We start from the raw sequence: 17,657 nt of genomic DNA, 5'->3' as shown, positions 1-17,657 counted from the left end.
CAACGCGTTCCTATATTCCGCCGGAGTGCGTGCCGTCGGACGGCAAAAACGGCCGCTTGTATTTACGGTCGAATGCAACATGGCGTCCTCCAAGGCTGATATGGTTTCGTTTTGGTGTCCATTATGTTGTTTTATGAATGAAAATCTAGTCGTGAAAGCTCAAGTTAGTGCACGCAGTGATGTAAATGTCTTCTCGAATTTTTTTCGCCGCTACTCTGTGTGCTCTGTCGGCAAGATAATTCATTTTATGGTTAAATTTTACAATTGGACCTTTCTTTTGTCTCTAAAATCTCATATTTTAAAATCATAGATCCCTCCATCAGGATACTATCTATAGTAGGGGCGCCGCCATCTTTCTTTCACCTTCGTTCCTAAATGCCTACAAACATCAACGCACTCCCGTAGTAGCGGAGACTCAGAGAGATTGCTATTAACGAACGCACCCGAATACATCGTGTATCAACCGCTTCCAGAAACAGGTTCTAGAAAAATTCGTTTCCATCAGATGGCGCTATCGACTTCGGAGAGACAACTTTAGATTGTTAATGGTGCTTTGGTTGTAAAATAATAATTGTTTTCATTTTTTATAATTTGCTATTATGAAAACTTTTACAAATTTATATCTTACATCCGGGGAATGAGGGCCATGGTTTCGGTTGAGTTTTCATCTTGGGGGTTAATGGCCATAACTCACCACGCTGGCCAGGCGGGTTGGTGAGTGAGTGCAGGTAGCCCTCCCTGTTGGTCTTTCCATCTGTGGCAACAACTACAAGATTTGGTACCACAGATGAAAGCTGCCAGTCCGCACCACGTGGAGGTGGGGTAGGACATTGGATAGCTAACCCGGCCGGTTCCACGCATCGTCACAAAATGTTCAGCGTGTGGGTCTCCTTCCAGTTAGTGCTAGCTATCCTTTGCGGACCAGATCCTTTGCGGACCAGATCCTTTGCGGAGGCAGGATTACACCTGGTCAAGGCAGCGACCAGTGCTGTATGAAAGCAGAGGGTGCTAAGAATCACCGGGTTGGACCTGGCTGCCATTTGATGATGAACCTGGCTTGCTATAATTGCAGATCGCTCTCTTCCGAACCAAGGCTACAAGAACTGGAAGAAGAACTCCTCAAGATCAAGTGGGATGTGATAGGACTGAGTGAAGTAAGAAGGAAAGGTGAAGGTCAAATTCAACTGAAAAGTGGACATATCTTCTACTACAGAGGCACAGAAAATGGAAAGAATAGTGGAGTTTGCTTTATAATAAACAAAAGGTGGAAAGATAACATCTTAGAAGTAGATAGTTCTTCAGATAGAGTGGCAAGATTAGTTCTTAGACTTTCAAAAAGGAATAAACTACAGATCATCCAAGTCTATGCTCCCACAGCAAGTCACCCTGATGAAGAAATAGAGGATTTTTATGATGAAATAAAACAGATGAATGGAAAAGGGAAACATTATGTAAAGATCATCATGGGTGACTTCAATGCAAGAATTGGAGCAAAGGAAAAGAACGAAACCTCCGTTGGTAAATTTGGACATGGGAAAAGAAATGAACGTGGAGATATGCTTGTGGATTTTGCTGAAGCGGAAAAGTTCTACATAATGAATTCATTTTTTAAAAAGAAGTCAAGCAGAAAGTGGACCTGGCGCCACCCAAACGGAGGAAAATATGAGAGTGACTACATCCTATCGAACAAACAACACAACGTTGAGAACTGCAATGTTCTGAATAGATTTAATACAGGCAGTGACCACCGGCTGGTAAGAGGTAGGCTTCATCTTAACACTAGATTGGAACGAAGAAAGCTTATGAGAACAACCAAGTCTGTTGACTTGAAGAATCTTAAAGAGCAACATGGAACATTCGAGATGGAACTGAAAAACCAATTCTCAGTCCTGGAAAATTTAACTAAAGAGGAAACGGACATATCAGAAACCAACAGACAGATTACCAAGATAATTATGGAAACAGCTGCTAGAATTGGAGGTTATGTAATTAGAAAGACTGAGAAGAAAATAACAGAAAAAACAAGACAATTGATGGGCAAAAGGCGGATGATGAAGAGAAGTAAAGAAAATATAACGTCAAACATCGAATACGCGGAACTCTGCAAAACAATCCGAAAATGTTTTACTGAAGACATCAGAAAATACAATTGTGGCCTTGTGAAAACAGCCCTTGAAAACAACAAAAGTCTGAGAAATGCAAAACAGCAATTAACAAATGGAAGGAAACACATCTTTGCACTGAAGAAGGAAGATGGCACCGTCACCAGGGATCGAGAAGAAATATTAGCAAGAGTTGAAGAATTCTACAAAAAATTGTATGCCAGAGATACTGCACCAACAGTAAAGACAACATATGAGGTAACAAATGAGGTACCTGAAATTCTTAAAGAAGAAGTTGCTTATGCAATCAGAAATATGAAGAAAGGAAAGGCACCAGGAGAGGATGGAATTACTATAGACATCCTGAGAGGAAGCTGGCGAAGCTACTGAAACCATACTTGGAAACAGCCTACCGCTCTGGGGGACCCGGGATCGAATCCGAACGGGTCGAATAATCCCCAGGAATTTTTCGGGGGGTGGTCCGTTCGGATACGTCGGGCCCCGTCCCTCACCACCCGGTCGCCCCATTGTGGGCCTGGCCGAACCCATAATGGGCCTACTAAAAAGAGGCCCTCTTAGTGCCCACAGGGCGGAAAGAGTTAAAAAAAAAAAAAAAAAAAAAAAAAAAAAAAAAGACATCCTGAGAGAAGCTGGCGAAGCTACTGAAACCATACTTGCGAAACACTTTACAGATTGTCTTAAATGTGGCAAAATCCCCGAAGACTGGAAAAAATCAATAATAATCTTACTTCATAAAAAGGGTGACATAGAAGACCTGAGGAACTACAGGCCTATCAGCCTTCTCCCGGTGACTTATAAAATTTTCACTAAGGTACTGACTAATCGCCTACAAAAACAACTGGACCTTGCCCAACCAAGAGAACAAGCTGGATTCAGGAGTGGATACAGCACACTTGATCACATTCAGGTTGTGAGGGAGCTCATTGAAAGGTCAAACGAATACGAAATCCCACTATGCATTGCATTTGTTGACTAGTGAAAAGGCTTTTGATTCTATAACTACTTCAGCAATCACCAACTCTCTAAAGGCATATGGTATCGAAACTATGTATATCAAAATTCTTGAGAACATTTACGAAGGGGCAACCGCAAAAGTTCGCTTGTTCCAAGATACTAACGATATTAAAATTGAAAAGGGAGTGAGACAGGGTGATACTATCTCCCCAAAACTTTTTACAAATGTGTTAGAAAGTGTTTTCCAATCAATGAACTGGGAGAACAAGGGTGTACTGATAAATGGAGACCACCTGACACATCTTCGATTTGCCGACGACATAGCCATCATTACAGATAGCCCTTCAGAGCTCCAGGACATGATGCAAGAACTTGCAAACAAAGGTAAAGAAGTTGGTTTAAAGATGAACTTGAACAAGACGAAAATTATGTACAACAGTTTTGTACGTGAAGAAACACTACTAAAAATAAATAACATGGAATTGGAAAAGGTAGATGCTTACATTTACCTGGGACAAAGAATATCAATGGATGGCAACATCAAGGAGGAAATAAACAGACGTGTAAAACTTGGCTGGAGTGCTTTTGGTAGGAATAGCATAGTCTTGAAAAATCAACAGATGCCCCTGTGCCTGAAACGCAAGGTTTTTGATCAGTGTGTCTTGCCAGTTCTCACTTATGGAGCAGAAACTTGGACTCTTAAGAAATCAGAAATCCAAAGACTACAGGCTACCCAAAGAAGCATGGAAAGGTGTATGCTTGGCATATCAAGGAGAGATCGGAAACGTATAACATGGATCAGGAAAATGACAGGAGTTACCGATATCATCGCAAGAGTAAAATCCCTCAAGTGGCAGTGGGCTGGACATATTGCAAGAAGAACTGACCATCGCTGGACATCTGAAGTTCTTGATTGGATACCAAGAGATCGAAAACGACCAAGAAAACGTCCTCACATTCGGTGGGTTGATGAGATTAAGAGGCATCTTGGCACAACATGGAAGCGAAATGCCCAAAACAAAATACTGTGGAAGAGGCTTGGGGAGACCTTCATCCTGCAGTGGATTGATAATGGTTGATGATGATGATGATGATGATGATGATGATATCTTACATGAAATCTTATATATGTTATCAAAGTTTTACCTTATAAAACTGATCTGAATATCGTTTTTATTATTGTTGTACAGTATAAGTTTTAGTCTTTCAAAAGAAATACGTTTGACTCTTCGTAAAAGTACGTTTTTCATCCTGTAACCACCAAATTTCGCAAAGACATTAAGTAATAACTTGTCTAACTCTCCACATTTTCAAATTACTAATGAAATTGCATTTACATGCTCCATTTAATTGTTTTCTCAGCCAAAACTCAAAGCTCTTCATTCTTAAAATAATAAGAACTGTTATTATTATTTTTGTGTCCTGTGATACAATAATGTATTTGATGAACGGAGCAATGTTTTTGTTGATATTTCTTCTTATTTTTCTTAAAAGACATTTTATCATAAACGCTTTCTTAATGAAAGAAAACAGCAATTCGCTTGTGCCAGTAAATATAGGTGGCGTATGAGTCGATTAAAATGGCTGCCACAAAGGGTATAGCGTGCTTGACAATGTACGAGAGTTACCTGTGTGTTGTCTTTTTAATAACTTTTCTCTCTGTAGTCAAAACGTTTTATTCGCATTTGTATCCGACATTAATCCTAGTTGATTTCGTGGTTGTTTAAGTCACTACGATTACACTTTGTGACATTTTAGAATATGTGGCTGATCGAAAAAGATGTGTTACAGAAGGAGAGGAAATACCAAAACTGATAACTTCATATCTATCCAGCTCTTTCTCAGCAAACAATTCACTTCAATTTCCCACAGCTAATTTTGCTGAGCTTAAAATTTTTTTATACAAACGTTTTCACTCTATCTAATATAGGCCATCGTCAGGTTTAATATTATAAATGTTCCAAAATGGAACGTACCGTTTTCGAATATTTTACATATTTAAAATTCAAAAAAATAATTTAACTTTAAAATAAATTGAAAGAAGTGTGTATATTAAATAAATAAATAAACAAATAAAACAGAAAACAAAGCTAAGTAGAAAGAAATGATTTAAGGGTTTTTAAGTGCCATTCTTTTTTCTATTATATATTTCCACGCTGTTGGAAGCGCATTAGCATCCATAGCATTTAGGCAACGGTTTTTCATTTTACTTTTATAAATTTCCACCTTTTCCATCTCCAACGCAATGGATTGAGAGTGCACCGTTTAAATGACTTTAGCCTCTTCCCATTTTACAATCGCTCCTTCAGTCTGTGCCGTAATTGCTAATAGTGTTGTGTGCTTTGTCAAAATTGTGTGTGTTCTCGCAGACGTACCGCCAGTTTTCTTCTAGTCACACCCACATAATCTTTTTCGATTCCTAACTGTTGATTTTCAAATGGAATTTTATATACCCCAGCTTTACCTTCCCTTTTTACGCTGTCTTTATCGTTCCGTAGCAAGCTACAGATATTAGGTGCTTTTTTATAGATCATTCTCGATTTTTATAAGAAAAAGAGCATTTGATACAACGTTGACAAACGACACAACAGCACAATATTATCAATTATAGCACAGACTGACAAGGACGACGCCAGCCAATGGGTAAGGGGGGCAAGATGATGTAAATTGATAGAGGATATGAATTGTATGTAGGTAAAATAAAAACGATTCATAAAGTTTTAATCATTCACTATGTACCGGAAAAGAAATATCTCAAATAAAACACTTTCTTTAACTTACAAGAAGCATAAGAAGATTATTTTAATTAAAACTTAGCATTTAAATAACTTTTTCGAATTTCTAGGGGAGGGCAACTGCCCCTCTGCCCCTCCCCCTGGCGACGCCCTTGCAGACTGAACGAGCGATTGTAAAATGGGAACAGGCTAAAGTCATTTAAACGGTGCACTCTCCATCCATTGCGTTGGAGATGGAAAAGGTGGAAATTTATAAAAGTAAAATGAAAAACCGTTGCCTAAATGCTATGGATGCTAATGCGCTTCCAACAGCGTGGTACGTTCCATTTTGGAACATTTATAATATTAAACCTGACGATGGCCTATATTAGATAGGGTGAACACTTTCTATTCTAACAAACTACTTTATACCCATAACAGCCGCCATTATGTAGTTCGCGCTAATACCGCTAGGTGTCAGATTTATCGTTGGCATAAGCGAATAAAAACACTTTTATTTGTATTTAAACTAATACAAATACCCTAACAAATAGTTCCTTTTAACTTGTGGCCTTTATGGTAAGTATTTTGGGCTCCTTCCGGGAGTTTAATTTTTCACCGCTCTATAGTCAACCGCCTGACCCTGATATTAGAATGCAGTACATACTAGAATGCAGTACATAACCGTATTTTTGTATATTTTTGCACAACAGTATTAGTCTTTTCTTATCATTTTCCTGGTGATTTCTTGGGTCCTGGGCATGTGCCTAATGTTCCTAACGGTTAAAACGGCCATGGATTATATGAAATTCAAGCAAAATTTCAGAACGAATAGTTTTTTCAATAAATTTTTTTTCGTGTTTAGTACTAAAAATATAAAAACAAAAATGAAAAGTACGAATATACTACATAATTCTACTATTGTGTTTTGTTTAACATTTTTACTACTTCTGGCAGGTGAGATGCGACATAACAATAGTCGGGGAGACGTGGATTAATCTCTAAGGCACTGAATCTACTCCAATATTTCTATACATTTTTATTATGGTTTTCAATTAGTCAAACAAATCAGTTCTGTAATAATTTATATTAAAATATTCAAGTTTTAGTGTAAGAAAAACTTTTTGAAACGGTTCGGGTAAAATAAATGCACAATATTTAATGTATCTAAACACAGGTCTCTATTGAAAAGAAAGAAGTAGTTCTTATCTTTCTGATATCCATAGCACAATAAAATAAACTTTTAATGATAATATATTTTATTTATGGATAAAATTATTAAATTATGTAATAAAACATTAGCCAAAATCTTCGAAAAGGAAAACACTTGATCCAAATTTGACAAACTTATTAACAATCCTTTAGGTTAACGCATTTTCCATAAGGATTCCTGACGAAACCACTTTTGCAATAGCAGCCAGGATTACAGCCATAAACACAGGGTACGGGTTCACCTCCATTTTCACAAGTTTCGGGACATAATGATCCACAAGTGTCAAAAAATTCATTTTCTCCTTCACATCTTTTTGCTAAAATAAAATAGAAGGATAATTAATAAGTAAACGTATCGAAGCAATTAAAAATTTCAGTACTTACAATTAGGTGAACAGACAGCCAACAGGCATAAAGAAAGAACCAGAGTTAAGCTGAACCAAGTCATCTTTGCTTATTGCCGATACTGCCGAATCTATAGCACGTTGCCGTACTTTTATATATTGAGAATGGTGCAATTTAGTCACATGTTGACGATGATGTTGTTACGAAAGTTGATGTAGAACCGCAATAATCTTATTTTAATTTCTGATGATGACATACAATGTTATAGCGTCAAAAATGGGACAAGTATTGGGCGTTACCTACGTCAATTTTAATATACGAGTTTATGTTGATATTTAAGGTTATGTCGTATTTAAAGTGGGTTTTTCCATCTTCCGGAAGGAATTTTGGGAGTTTATCTGATAAAAAAATGTCAATTAAGTTGTCAACTGTACGTGTCAAGGTTTATGGATTTTAAATAAAATTAGAAAAAATGGGACAGAGTAGTTAATATTCTCAGAATATTTAGTTTTATTAAAAAACAATAAAGCAAATGTTTACATATGAATTAATATATTGTTTATTTTATAAAATCTGTTATTTAACCAAATATTAAATTAAGTTTATGTAACAGTATCTTGACCAAAATTTACATTTTAAGGTTTAATAATTCATAGTTTATACTGGAAATTCCCAGTTTATTATTATTTTTGGATTAAATTGATTATCAAAAGTTGATATAAGTTAGTATTTTTAGACTGAAATAAGGAAATGCATTTAAAATTTAATAAATGTATTTTAACATTTAAATTAAAAAATAAAATTGAAAAAACTAAGGAATAGCAACTAATATAGTATAAATGGGAAAGCACAATTTTTTGTTCATAAATGAATTTCCCTTGTGATAATTGCATTTGACATTATTACCAAATACTGCTTTACATCATTGTGTACTTTATCCGTGTTTTATGACACCCACTTCCTAGAAAGGATGCTGATTTCCTTTTAAATATATATATACAGTATTTTTCTTTGCTGTGAATATCTTTGATATTATTTTATTTATATGAATATAAATATTAATGCAAAATCTATTACACAACACGATTATAACTCATTATTATGTTGTTGCTAAAAATTTATCAATAAACGAAAGTTTTTATTTTTAAAAAGTTAAGGTTTTTGTTATCAAAATTATAAAAAATAATAATATTAAATTACAGTCAAGTTGATATAATGCATAAATAGTATATGAGGAAATTAACGTTTAGTATATAAATGCATGTTACATTTTAAATTTTTGAATGAAAATTAAGTTAATTAGAAATTAAAATATTCTAAATTCATTCACTTATTTTTAATTTAAAAAGGAATTTTTATTTTAAACGTAGAAAAGTTGATAAATTTTTTCCTGCATAAAATATTCTCAAAATTAAAATCAAAATTTTATTTTAAAATAATAAATAAATAAATAAATATATTTAAAATTTCCTTATAAATTTATATAAATTATTTTATTTTTAAACATAATTTTATTTATTTTAATTCTATAATTAAAAACTTATCTAAACTAGTTTTTAAGACAGAGATTGGAATTGACTTAGTTATTTAAATCGTGCATATTACTACATTTTATTTATGAGATCTGAACAAATTGTAAATAAAAAATTCGAAAATAGCAAATATATTATATATAGTTTGGCCTATATGACTTAAATTTCTTCATAGGCATTTCATTAATGCGAATCATATAAAGTAATACACTACATCACAAATGCTGACACATAGCTAATTTCATGATAATTCTTTTTACAAAATTTCAAATTTATTATTAAAAGAACATGATTTTGGAACCAGAACAACTTCTTTTAATATTTTTGTTTTCTAAAATAAAAAGATAATGTCTCCACATCTTTCTATGATTAATAGTTTGACAAGAATGAATGACAGATAGAACCAAATGTTAAACATTTCGAAAATTAGTCCTAAGCATACATAACATAACTATGAAAAAAACTTATTAAATTAAAAATCTAAAAACTAAAATTAATATGAATTATTTGTAATTTATATATGAAGAAAAACAAGACAAGATTCAACTTCGTAGATAAAACTAATCCTATTTTATTATAATATAATTCAGAGACACGATTAGTTAATAATCGTAGTATATAATTTTTGAAATTATAACAGAATATAATTTTCTAAAAAGTAATTATATTTTTATAAGCTTATCATTTATTATACACTGCTCAACAAAATTAGGAGATAATGTAGCAAAACCGAACGTTTGATTGATGAAGATTCTTCAAGAAAACGGTAATTACGAAACTGTATACGAAATACAACAAAAAAAAAAAAAAAAAAAACAAAAAAAACAACTGTCTTAACAATTTACATTTATTTAAATGTATAGACCTGCACATCTAATGTTTTGCTAAGAGCTAGCAATTTTTGATTATAACAGTTCATGAGGATCATACATTCTACTAGAGTTTTTCTTTGTTATATTGACTTTTAATAATCAATATAACAAAGGAAAAATCTCTAGTACAATGTATGATTCCCATGAACTGTTATAATCGTAGCACACCTGTTGGCATTGATAATGATTATCCAGGAGCTCTTGTGGTATCCTTATCCACTACTTATAATGCATTATTCTTTAATTTTGTTGAGCGTTATGTTTTATCGTCATTTATTCATTTTAATAAACTTCAAATTATTATAAAATTAGGTTAAAAATTTAGTTATCTTTTTTAAATAAAATTTTTGAGTTACGTTACTGAGCTCAACTGGAAATTAATTTACTTATAATGAATGTATTCAGGAAATGAAATAAATTCAAGATAACAGGACTTAAAACTTTATTAGTCATAGTAATAATGTAATACAATTGTAACATTGTAATATTGTATACTTATACATAAGGCAAAAAGTTTAAAATTCAAAATATACGACATGACAATTATCATTTATAATTAATTGGAATCTAAGATCGACGATTTTAACTTTTAGGCATATCTATTTTAAAAAATAAAATATTAAGTATTTATTTCAACTAAAAATCATTTAATGTAATTATTTTTATCAAAATTATCAAGAATATTTATAAAAATTTATAATTATTATAAATAAGTTTATAAGTAAAATATTTTTAATTGGTTTGCAATATTTAAATCGTTAATATCGATATTATTTAACAAATTATTGATGATAAATGGTGTGCTAAAGGATGTAAAATAGCAGCGTGAAGAAATATGAAGTGTTACATAGCATTTGGAATAATCATTTAGCATCATTTGATGTAAACTACATTTTACTTAAATCAAGCTAATTAATATTTTATTGTACTAATTTGTAATTTATCTTTAGTTAACATTAACACGCAACTTTAGAAATGTTTCGTTATCCATGAATATTTATAATTTTAAAAAGGTGATTGAACTTGTTACTTTTAAAAGTGCTTTAACTTCTAGTTACAAAACTTCCAGAAATAATAATTTTTTTATTTTCTGGAAGTTTTGTAACTGAGAATATCCTGAAAATAAAAATGGCTTATGCTATAAATTTATACGTTCTAAATGTTCATTATAGAATATACTAGGAACACTGCGCGACTTTGACGTATCGCGATAGAATTAAGGCAGAGCGTTGCGTTTTTCTGTAATTAAAAATGTTTTAATTAGTATTAGTACATATAAATTATCTTTTGCTCCATTTAACTAGAGCGCTGACACGTGTTTGAATGTGTACGTAAGGAATGTTTGCGTGTTTGTGTGTGTGTATGTGTGATCAGAAGAAAACTGTCGCTGGTCACACGAGGAGGCAATCCTTATTCTTGTCGGCAACGGAGAGGCGATTCTTGCATCTGCTGCGCACGGAAGAAGTGATTCTTACACTTGTCATGCACGGAAGGCGATCCTTACATTCGCTTGGCGTCGATTGCTTTGTTCTTCTGTTTTATTTGTTTTTAGCGTCCATTTTCTTTTAAGTGCACGCAATGCTATTATTATTATTTTTTTTTTTTTTTTTTTTTTTAGTTTTGCTCTCTAAATTCCATTAGGCGCTCTCACTTGCATCGGGAGTTTGGGCATTGTCACTTTGACCCATTGTACCTCGAAAATGAAGTCATGGACCCTCCATTTTTTAAATTAGATTTTTGAATTCGTCATCGCAATTTTGAAAATGGTAAAGTTTAATCAAAATCTAATTTTGAGAACAAACACAATTCTTTAAACCATACAGAAGACGCCTCGCTAACACTCTGCTTCAATAAATATCATATATTGTTAATTTAAATTATCCCATTTCAAACTTTAGTTCACATTTTGGTGCATCTGTACCACCAAAATAACGTAAGTGACAATAACACTAATGGTCGTGACAATCATACTCCACGATATTTGAAAAAATTTCCAAGCTGTTAATCCTATCGTTGGACCCGATAATTGGAGACAAAGTAGTTCAATCTGCAAATGAGCCACTATATCCGAAGAAGGTAACATGACACTTAATTGCTGAGCCAGAGGTAACAATGCCAATGATCTCTCAGGAATAAAAGAAGCAGCTATGGAATTAGCGAGAAAAAAGAACAATAAGAAAACACTCTTAAGGCCATAGTAAATTGTATAAGATGTCGAAGAGAAGTGTAGCTTATTTGAACTGATTAATCCAGTAATGTCCGTACAGATAATTAGCATAAACATGAGATACCACAACGCCACACATTGACCGAATATATCATCCAGGCGATAAATTAATTTACAGAAGTGTTGATATACATTTCTAAAAGTTTTAATTTCTTCGATCGAAACTGATTTTCCATGCGTGATTCTGATTTTGCAACATTCAGCTAGTTCCTTCAGCATTTGTGACGTAGCCAAACAGAGAGATATCAAATAGATGTTGATGAAAAGCAAGATGGCAAATGTCAATGTGTTACATATGATCCATTCTAATATCCCCGAAATTATTTGCATATTAAATGAAAGAGCCTCATGAGAAAAGAGGCAATATAAACCACTTAGCGTATCGTGATTCTCGGTATCAATTAGATGCTTGACAAAGAAGATCTCACAAAGAAGCATAGCCGCTATAAAAATCCAAGCAGAAATCACCATGACATTAATAATCTTATCCAATTTCTTCATTTCTCTTTTATCCAAATCTAAAGAATTTAAATAACGTGAACGAATGACATCAGCATTAATCAATAAATTTCGAATCCTAGTTCGGCGCCAAATGTAGATATCAAAAGAAATGGTGGCATTTATAGTTCTCAGTATGATACTGTTATTCTCTAAAAATTCTTCACCATGTACAATTACGACAACAAATTTGAAAATTAAAAAACCGTGCAATAATAAAAATGTAAGAAATACAATCACATACGACAGTATTGTGAACGATTTATCCATAGAAATGCCGAAAATTTTTAAGGAGATGAATATCGGATTAAAAGCCTTAGTTATAAAATCTGTTGTTCCGCGTAAATCCATCAGGAGACGATTGCCCTTTCGCGTTCTGTGAAAGAACACTTCTGGCCACTTTTCTTCATTCATTCTTGTTAACTGGATATGCATAATCTTATTGGCATGGAAAGGTATTTTCATTTTTGTAGCGAGAGAACGGTGCATGCAATCTAACGATCATTATTTTGTTGTCGTAGAATTTAATTGTTTATAAAAATCACGCAACCCTATTTAAAATACTTTTTTAAATTACGATTTCATTAATCATCGGAAAATATTTAAAAATAAAATTTTCTTTTGAATTAAATATTTTTTAAAATAAAAAAACATTCAATTTATAAGAAAAAAAATGTGCTACTATAATTTACTATAATTGTATTCTTATTACGTAAAAAATGTAAGGTAATTTTTTATAATTTTTTATAACAAAGAAAATATAAATGCATCGTTTTGTTCTCAAAAATATTTTATAACAATATATTCATAAATAATAATTTCATTAATTCAAACTATAGTTATAATACAGTATTTTTAATCACATAAAAAATAAATCTAATTTAAAATATTGTTAGCATTATTGTTCTTGCCAACAATAATTAGGAGAAGGTCGTCTAGACCGGACACCTAAGCTTTTCCTATATTATAAAAAAATTTTACAGCCCAATTGGTCCAGATTACATTCCATACAAAACTTCATTGTCACTTCCATACAAAAACTTCCATACAAAACTTCATTGTTTTAAAAAACACTTGTTAAAACTCATTTTTCTAAGATAAAAATATTAATCATTTTTTTTTTTACACTTTTTACAGTCATTAGATTTTTACCAAGTTCAAATGTGGAGGGTTGTATCGGACATGACAAAAATCTGCAAGAAGAGAATTACTTTCGGTTTTTCAAACAACTTTTTATTATTTGGCAGAGTTATTATTGAGAAATTTATAAAAGTACAAATTATAGATTGTAAAACTAAGTTAATATACGAGAAGAAAGTGGTATAAATAAGAAAAATTTAAAAATTATCAGTCTGAAAATTTAACAATTCGTTTTAATGACAAATGTATTTTGTGTTTATTCTTATCAATTTTAAACTGTTTCCGATACAACTCGTAACACCTCTGTCTCATACAAACCGCAACATTATTATCCGATACAACCCGAAACATCATAAAACAAAACATAGGTTACCACACACGTATTAGTAAGCTTAAGGAGATTTCCGGCCTACAAGTTAAAGAACAATAAAAGTTGTTTTCTACAATAAACATAAAAGCAACTTATTCTCATTTTCAAGCAAGCTATGACAACCAGAAGTCATCTTCGTTCACTCAAAACACTATTAAAACTACCAAATTTTCTGCCATGTGTCAACAACACAACTGATTGACTAAATATGGCGGGAATCTGATCTTTCTTTATTTACCCAACATGCTGGTATCTTCACAGGTTCTGTCACTTGTAGCAAATATTAGAAACAACGCTTGTCCGATACTAGACCCTGTCCGGTACTAGACGATCTTCCCCTACTAACAATGTTTTAAATTAGATTTACTTTTATATGATTAAAAATGTTATAACTGTAAGATATGGTAAGATTTTAAATTCCATTAAAGTACGAATATATTCCTATGTCGATTATAAGCTATTTGGTTACATTCAAAATTTCTCTTTAACATTTCATGAAGTAATTCATTAATAAATGGAAAACTTTTAAAATTTTTGTTAATTAATTATACTAAGTTATTGAAAACACTATGTACTGGTAAATTATATCAGGTGATCAAACGGTGCAATGGAATCTGGTTATTGTTATCAGTCACTTATGTTGTCAGAATTAACATGTTTCAAAATACAGAAATTAAAATACACATATAAAACTTTGTAAACAGTTTTGGTTATAGCTATCATATTATTTTCAAATAAATAAGCATTTTTTTAGCTGTCTTTACGCGCTTGGAGGAGTTAGAGCTTACAGTAATCGAGAATTAAACCTCGATTTTCTTAAAATTTTCCCTGATAAAATTTTTTGAGAAAATTTCCTGTGAATTTCCTCTCATCGAGCCGACTCTCCCTGATCACAAAGTTGTGTAGAGTCTTTGAGCGCTTCGTACTCCTATCGGAACACCGGTAACAGACTGTATTGGTAAAAGGATGTTGAGGCCAAGTTGTAATGGCGCGATGTCGTGTTCGGCACGAAACGTCGTGTTTATTTATCTTAATCGTCTATATCCGCACGAAATATAAGAACAAATGAAGATCGCGGACTTATCAAAGCACGAAGAGTACGCGGGAAAATAGATTCGAGTTAAAAGTACCGACAATTTCAACTGTTTTGTATGGAAAACCTTATAACAGTAGGCCCGAGACCGTTTCGAGTTAATGCAGTTTGACTTAGTGAGGTTTTACTGCATAATTACATTAATTATGATAATTAATAGAAATCGATATGTATTTGTATTTTTAGATTCGAATTGTATAATTTAAGATTATCAAAAAAATTTATATATATATATATATATACTCTATTGAGTAAGGATATTTATGACGTATGATCTTAAGGCGACAAATGGTCGATATCGTTTGAATATCGTCAACAATCTCGTTTTCAAAATATATTTTAGCCTATAAGTATGATATCGTGCAAATACTTAACAATAACGTTCAACAATAGGCTTTTTATATATAAACTTGTAAGCACAATAGAAAATACCAATGGGCAAACTCGCTATTATATCAAGCAGCGTCAGCTATATATCCGCATATAAATATTTTGCTATATAATTCCTTTTCATGCGTGATTTAATTTACATCAATTCATTCATACAAATCATGCAATATTTCTTCGTCGTATTGTAAATCTATGTTTATGAAAGATAAGATTACGTAAATAAATAACCGAACTTTTATAAGGTAGAGAGAAATAACTTTAAATAATTTCTAAAGAAATATTAATTATTTAACCTTTTCCTTTTGTGTATGTGTTGAGACAACACATACACAAAAGGAAAAGGTTAAATAATTAATATTTCTTTAGAAATTATTTAAATTTATTTTCAGGCACTTTATATATTTTAATTAATTAATTACAAAGACAGAAAACAGATACTTTCCTTATAATTATATCATTTCCTCACTTTATAAAGAATTCTACGCAATATCATTATTTTATATAAAATTATAAATATTTTTAAAAATCGATAATCTTTAAAAAATCGTAAGAACATAAATAATATAAAAAGTTTATGAAATTATATGATTCATTTGTTTGTAATTAGAAATTTGAATATGTAACTTATAATATTATCTCTTATTATAACCCTCTGTCATTCATTATTTAAAATTTAGTGTTCTTTTAAAAAATTAATATAAAATAAAGACAATTGAATTACTCCTTTATGCATTTCACTGTAATCATTTTAAAAAATGAGATTAAAGTTATTTCAGACAACAAAAATCATTGACAATTAATTTATTTACAGGACGAAAATTTTTGTAGCTAATCATACTGATACAATAAACAGTAAAAAAATGAAGTAATGTAATATAAGATAAAATAAAAAATATTTTTTTCTTCCAAGATGCCGGAGAATCAAAACATTTCATAAAACAAATACTGTATTTATAACAAATATACTTTAAAATTTTGATTAAAGTGCTGATTTTTATGCATTGTTAAGTGCCAACGACAATTGGATTTCTATTTCAATGGGCTATCTGGTTGTTATTTATTTATATAAGTATAAATAAAAATTAAACAAATAATAATAAATATAGATATATATCAATAGTATTTATTTATTTATATTCTCTGTATTTTGATTGTCAGAATTTTAGTAAAATGACAAATAGTTATATTTTAAAATTTAATCTGTTTATCTGCACAATTCTTAATTCTGTATTCAAAACTATCATATTGTTTAGAACGCTGTTTACCAATTAGCTTAAATCTATAGCAATTGCACTGTCAAACAGAAGCTATTTCCAAATTATACACACGTATTTCATAATAACTGTAATTCGAATGTCATTTAGCTTTCATTCTGTAAGTTTTGCGTGTTATATTCTTCTTTTTGATATAATAAAGGAATAATAATAGGGAAGTAAATATTTATTTCTGTATAGTGCAGAGTCAATTGTTTCTCGTTGTACTAGTTCGCAATCGATGTTATACATTTTTAATATAATTTGGAAACCGTTACACGAATTGCTTTTTAAATACACGTGTTTCTTATAAATAACCCTAGCCATGTCATGACGCATTATTATCTTCTTTCTCATATACTAATTTTATAGAGACTATGAGCGAGCAATTGTTAGATCTTTTCCTTCCTTTGATGTATTCGTGGTTACCTTTCGGAATCATACCCGAACCACTTCTCCCAAAAATAGGTTTTCTCTGGAGATGCTTAGCTCGTTTATGGCTCGTCGCCGAAATTCTTTTTCTTTATCTGTATTCTATTCATAGAATTGGAGCCACTATCTGGCATACCGAACATTTATGGGAAAATTTAACTTTATTATTGCACAGTTGTGTATCATCAGCAGTGCTCACGCTTGTAATTTTTAAGAGCAACGACTCGTGGCGTCTTCTGGATCGAATCGTCTTATTTATTTGCAAATTAGACAGAAATGCTAAAGAAATTAAGAAAATTGAGAGACACGTGAAGTACAGAGTTTTTGTCACATGGCTATATTTGTTAGCCTTCATGATTTCTTCCAATTTCATGATACCCGATATTCCATTAGAAGAATATTTTGAAGATCATTTCTATGGAAGTGAAATCGACGAAGAGGACTTTCTTCCTCAAATTATTCTGTGTTTAGAATGGAATATCAGAGCTTATATCACTTGGGG

The 17,657-nt window shown here is 31.6% G+C and overlaps 1 protein-coding gene across 1 annotated transcript; it reads left to right on the top strand.

The window, feature by feature from the left end:
- The first annotated feature begins 1,046 nt into the window (after positions 1 to 1,046).
- Positions 1,047 to 2,492, top strand: LOC136976359 (craniofacial development protein 2-like). Its single transcript, XM_067271607.1, has one exon. It carries the CDS (start codon positions 1,047 to 1,049, stop codon positions 2,490 to 2,492), a length of 1,446 nt encoding a protein of 481 aa, XP_067127708.1.
- The last annotated feature ends 15,165 nt before the right edge of the window (positions 2,493 to 17,657 follow it).

This window comes from Centruroides vittatus, unplaced genomic scaffold (genome assembly GCF_030686945.1).
Source record: "Centruroides vittatus isolate TY-2023 unplaced genomic scaffold, ASM3068694v2 contig_4, whole genome shotgun sequence".
Taxonomy (NCBI): Eukaryota; Metazoa; Arthropoda; class Arachnida; order Scorpiones; family Buthidae; genus Centruroides; species Centruroides vittatus.
This window is presented reverse-complemented; position numbering and strand designations above follow the sequence as displayed.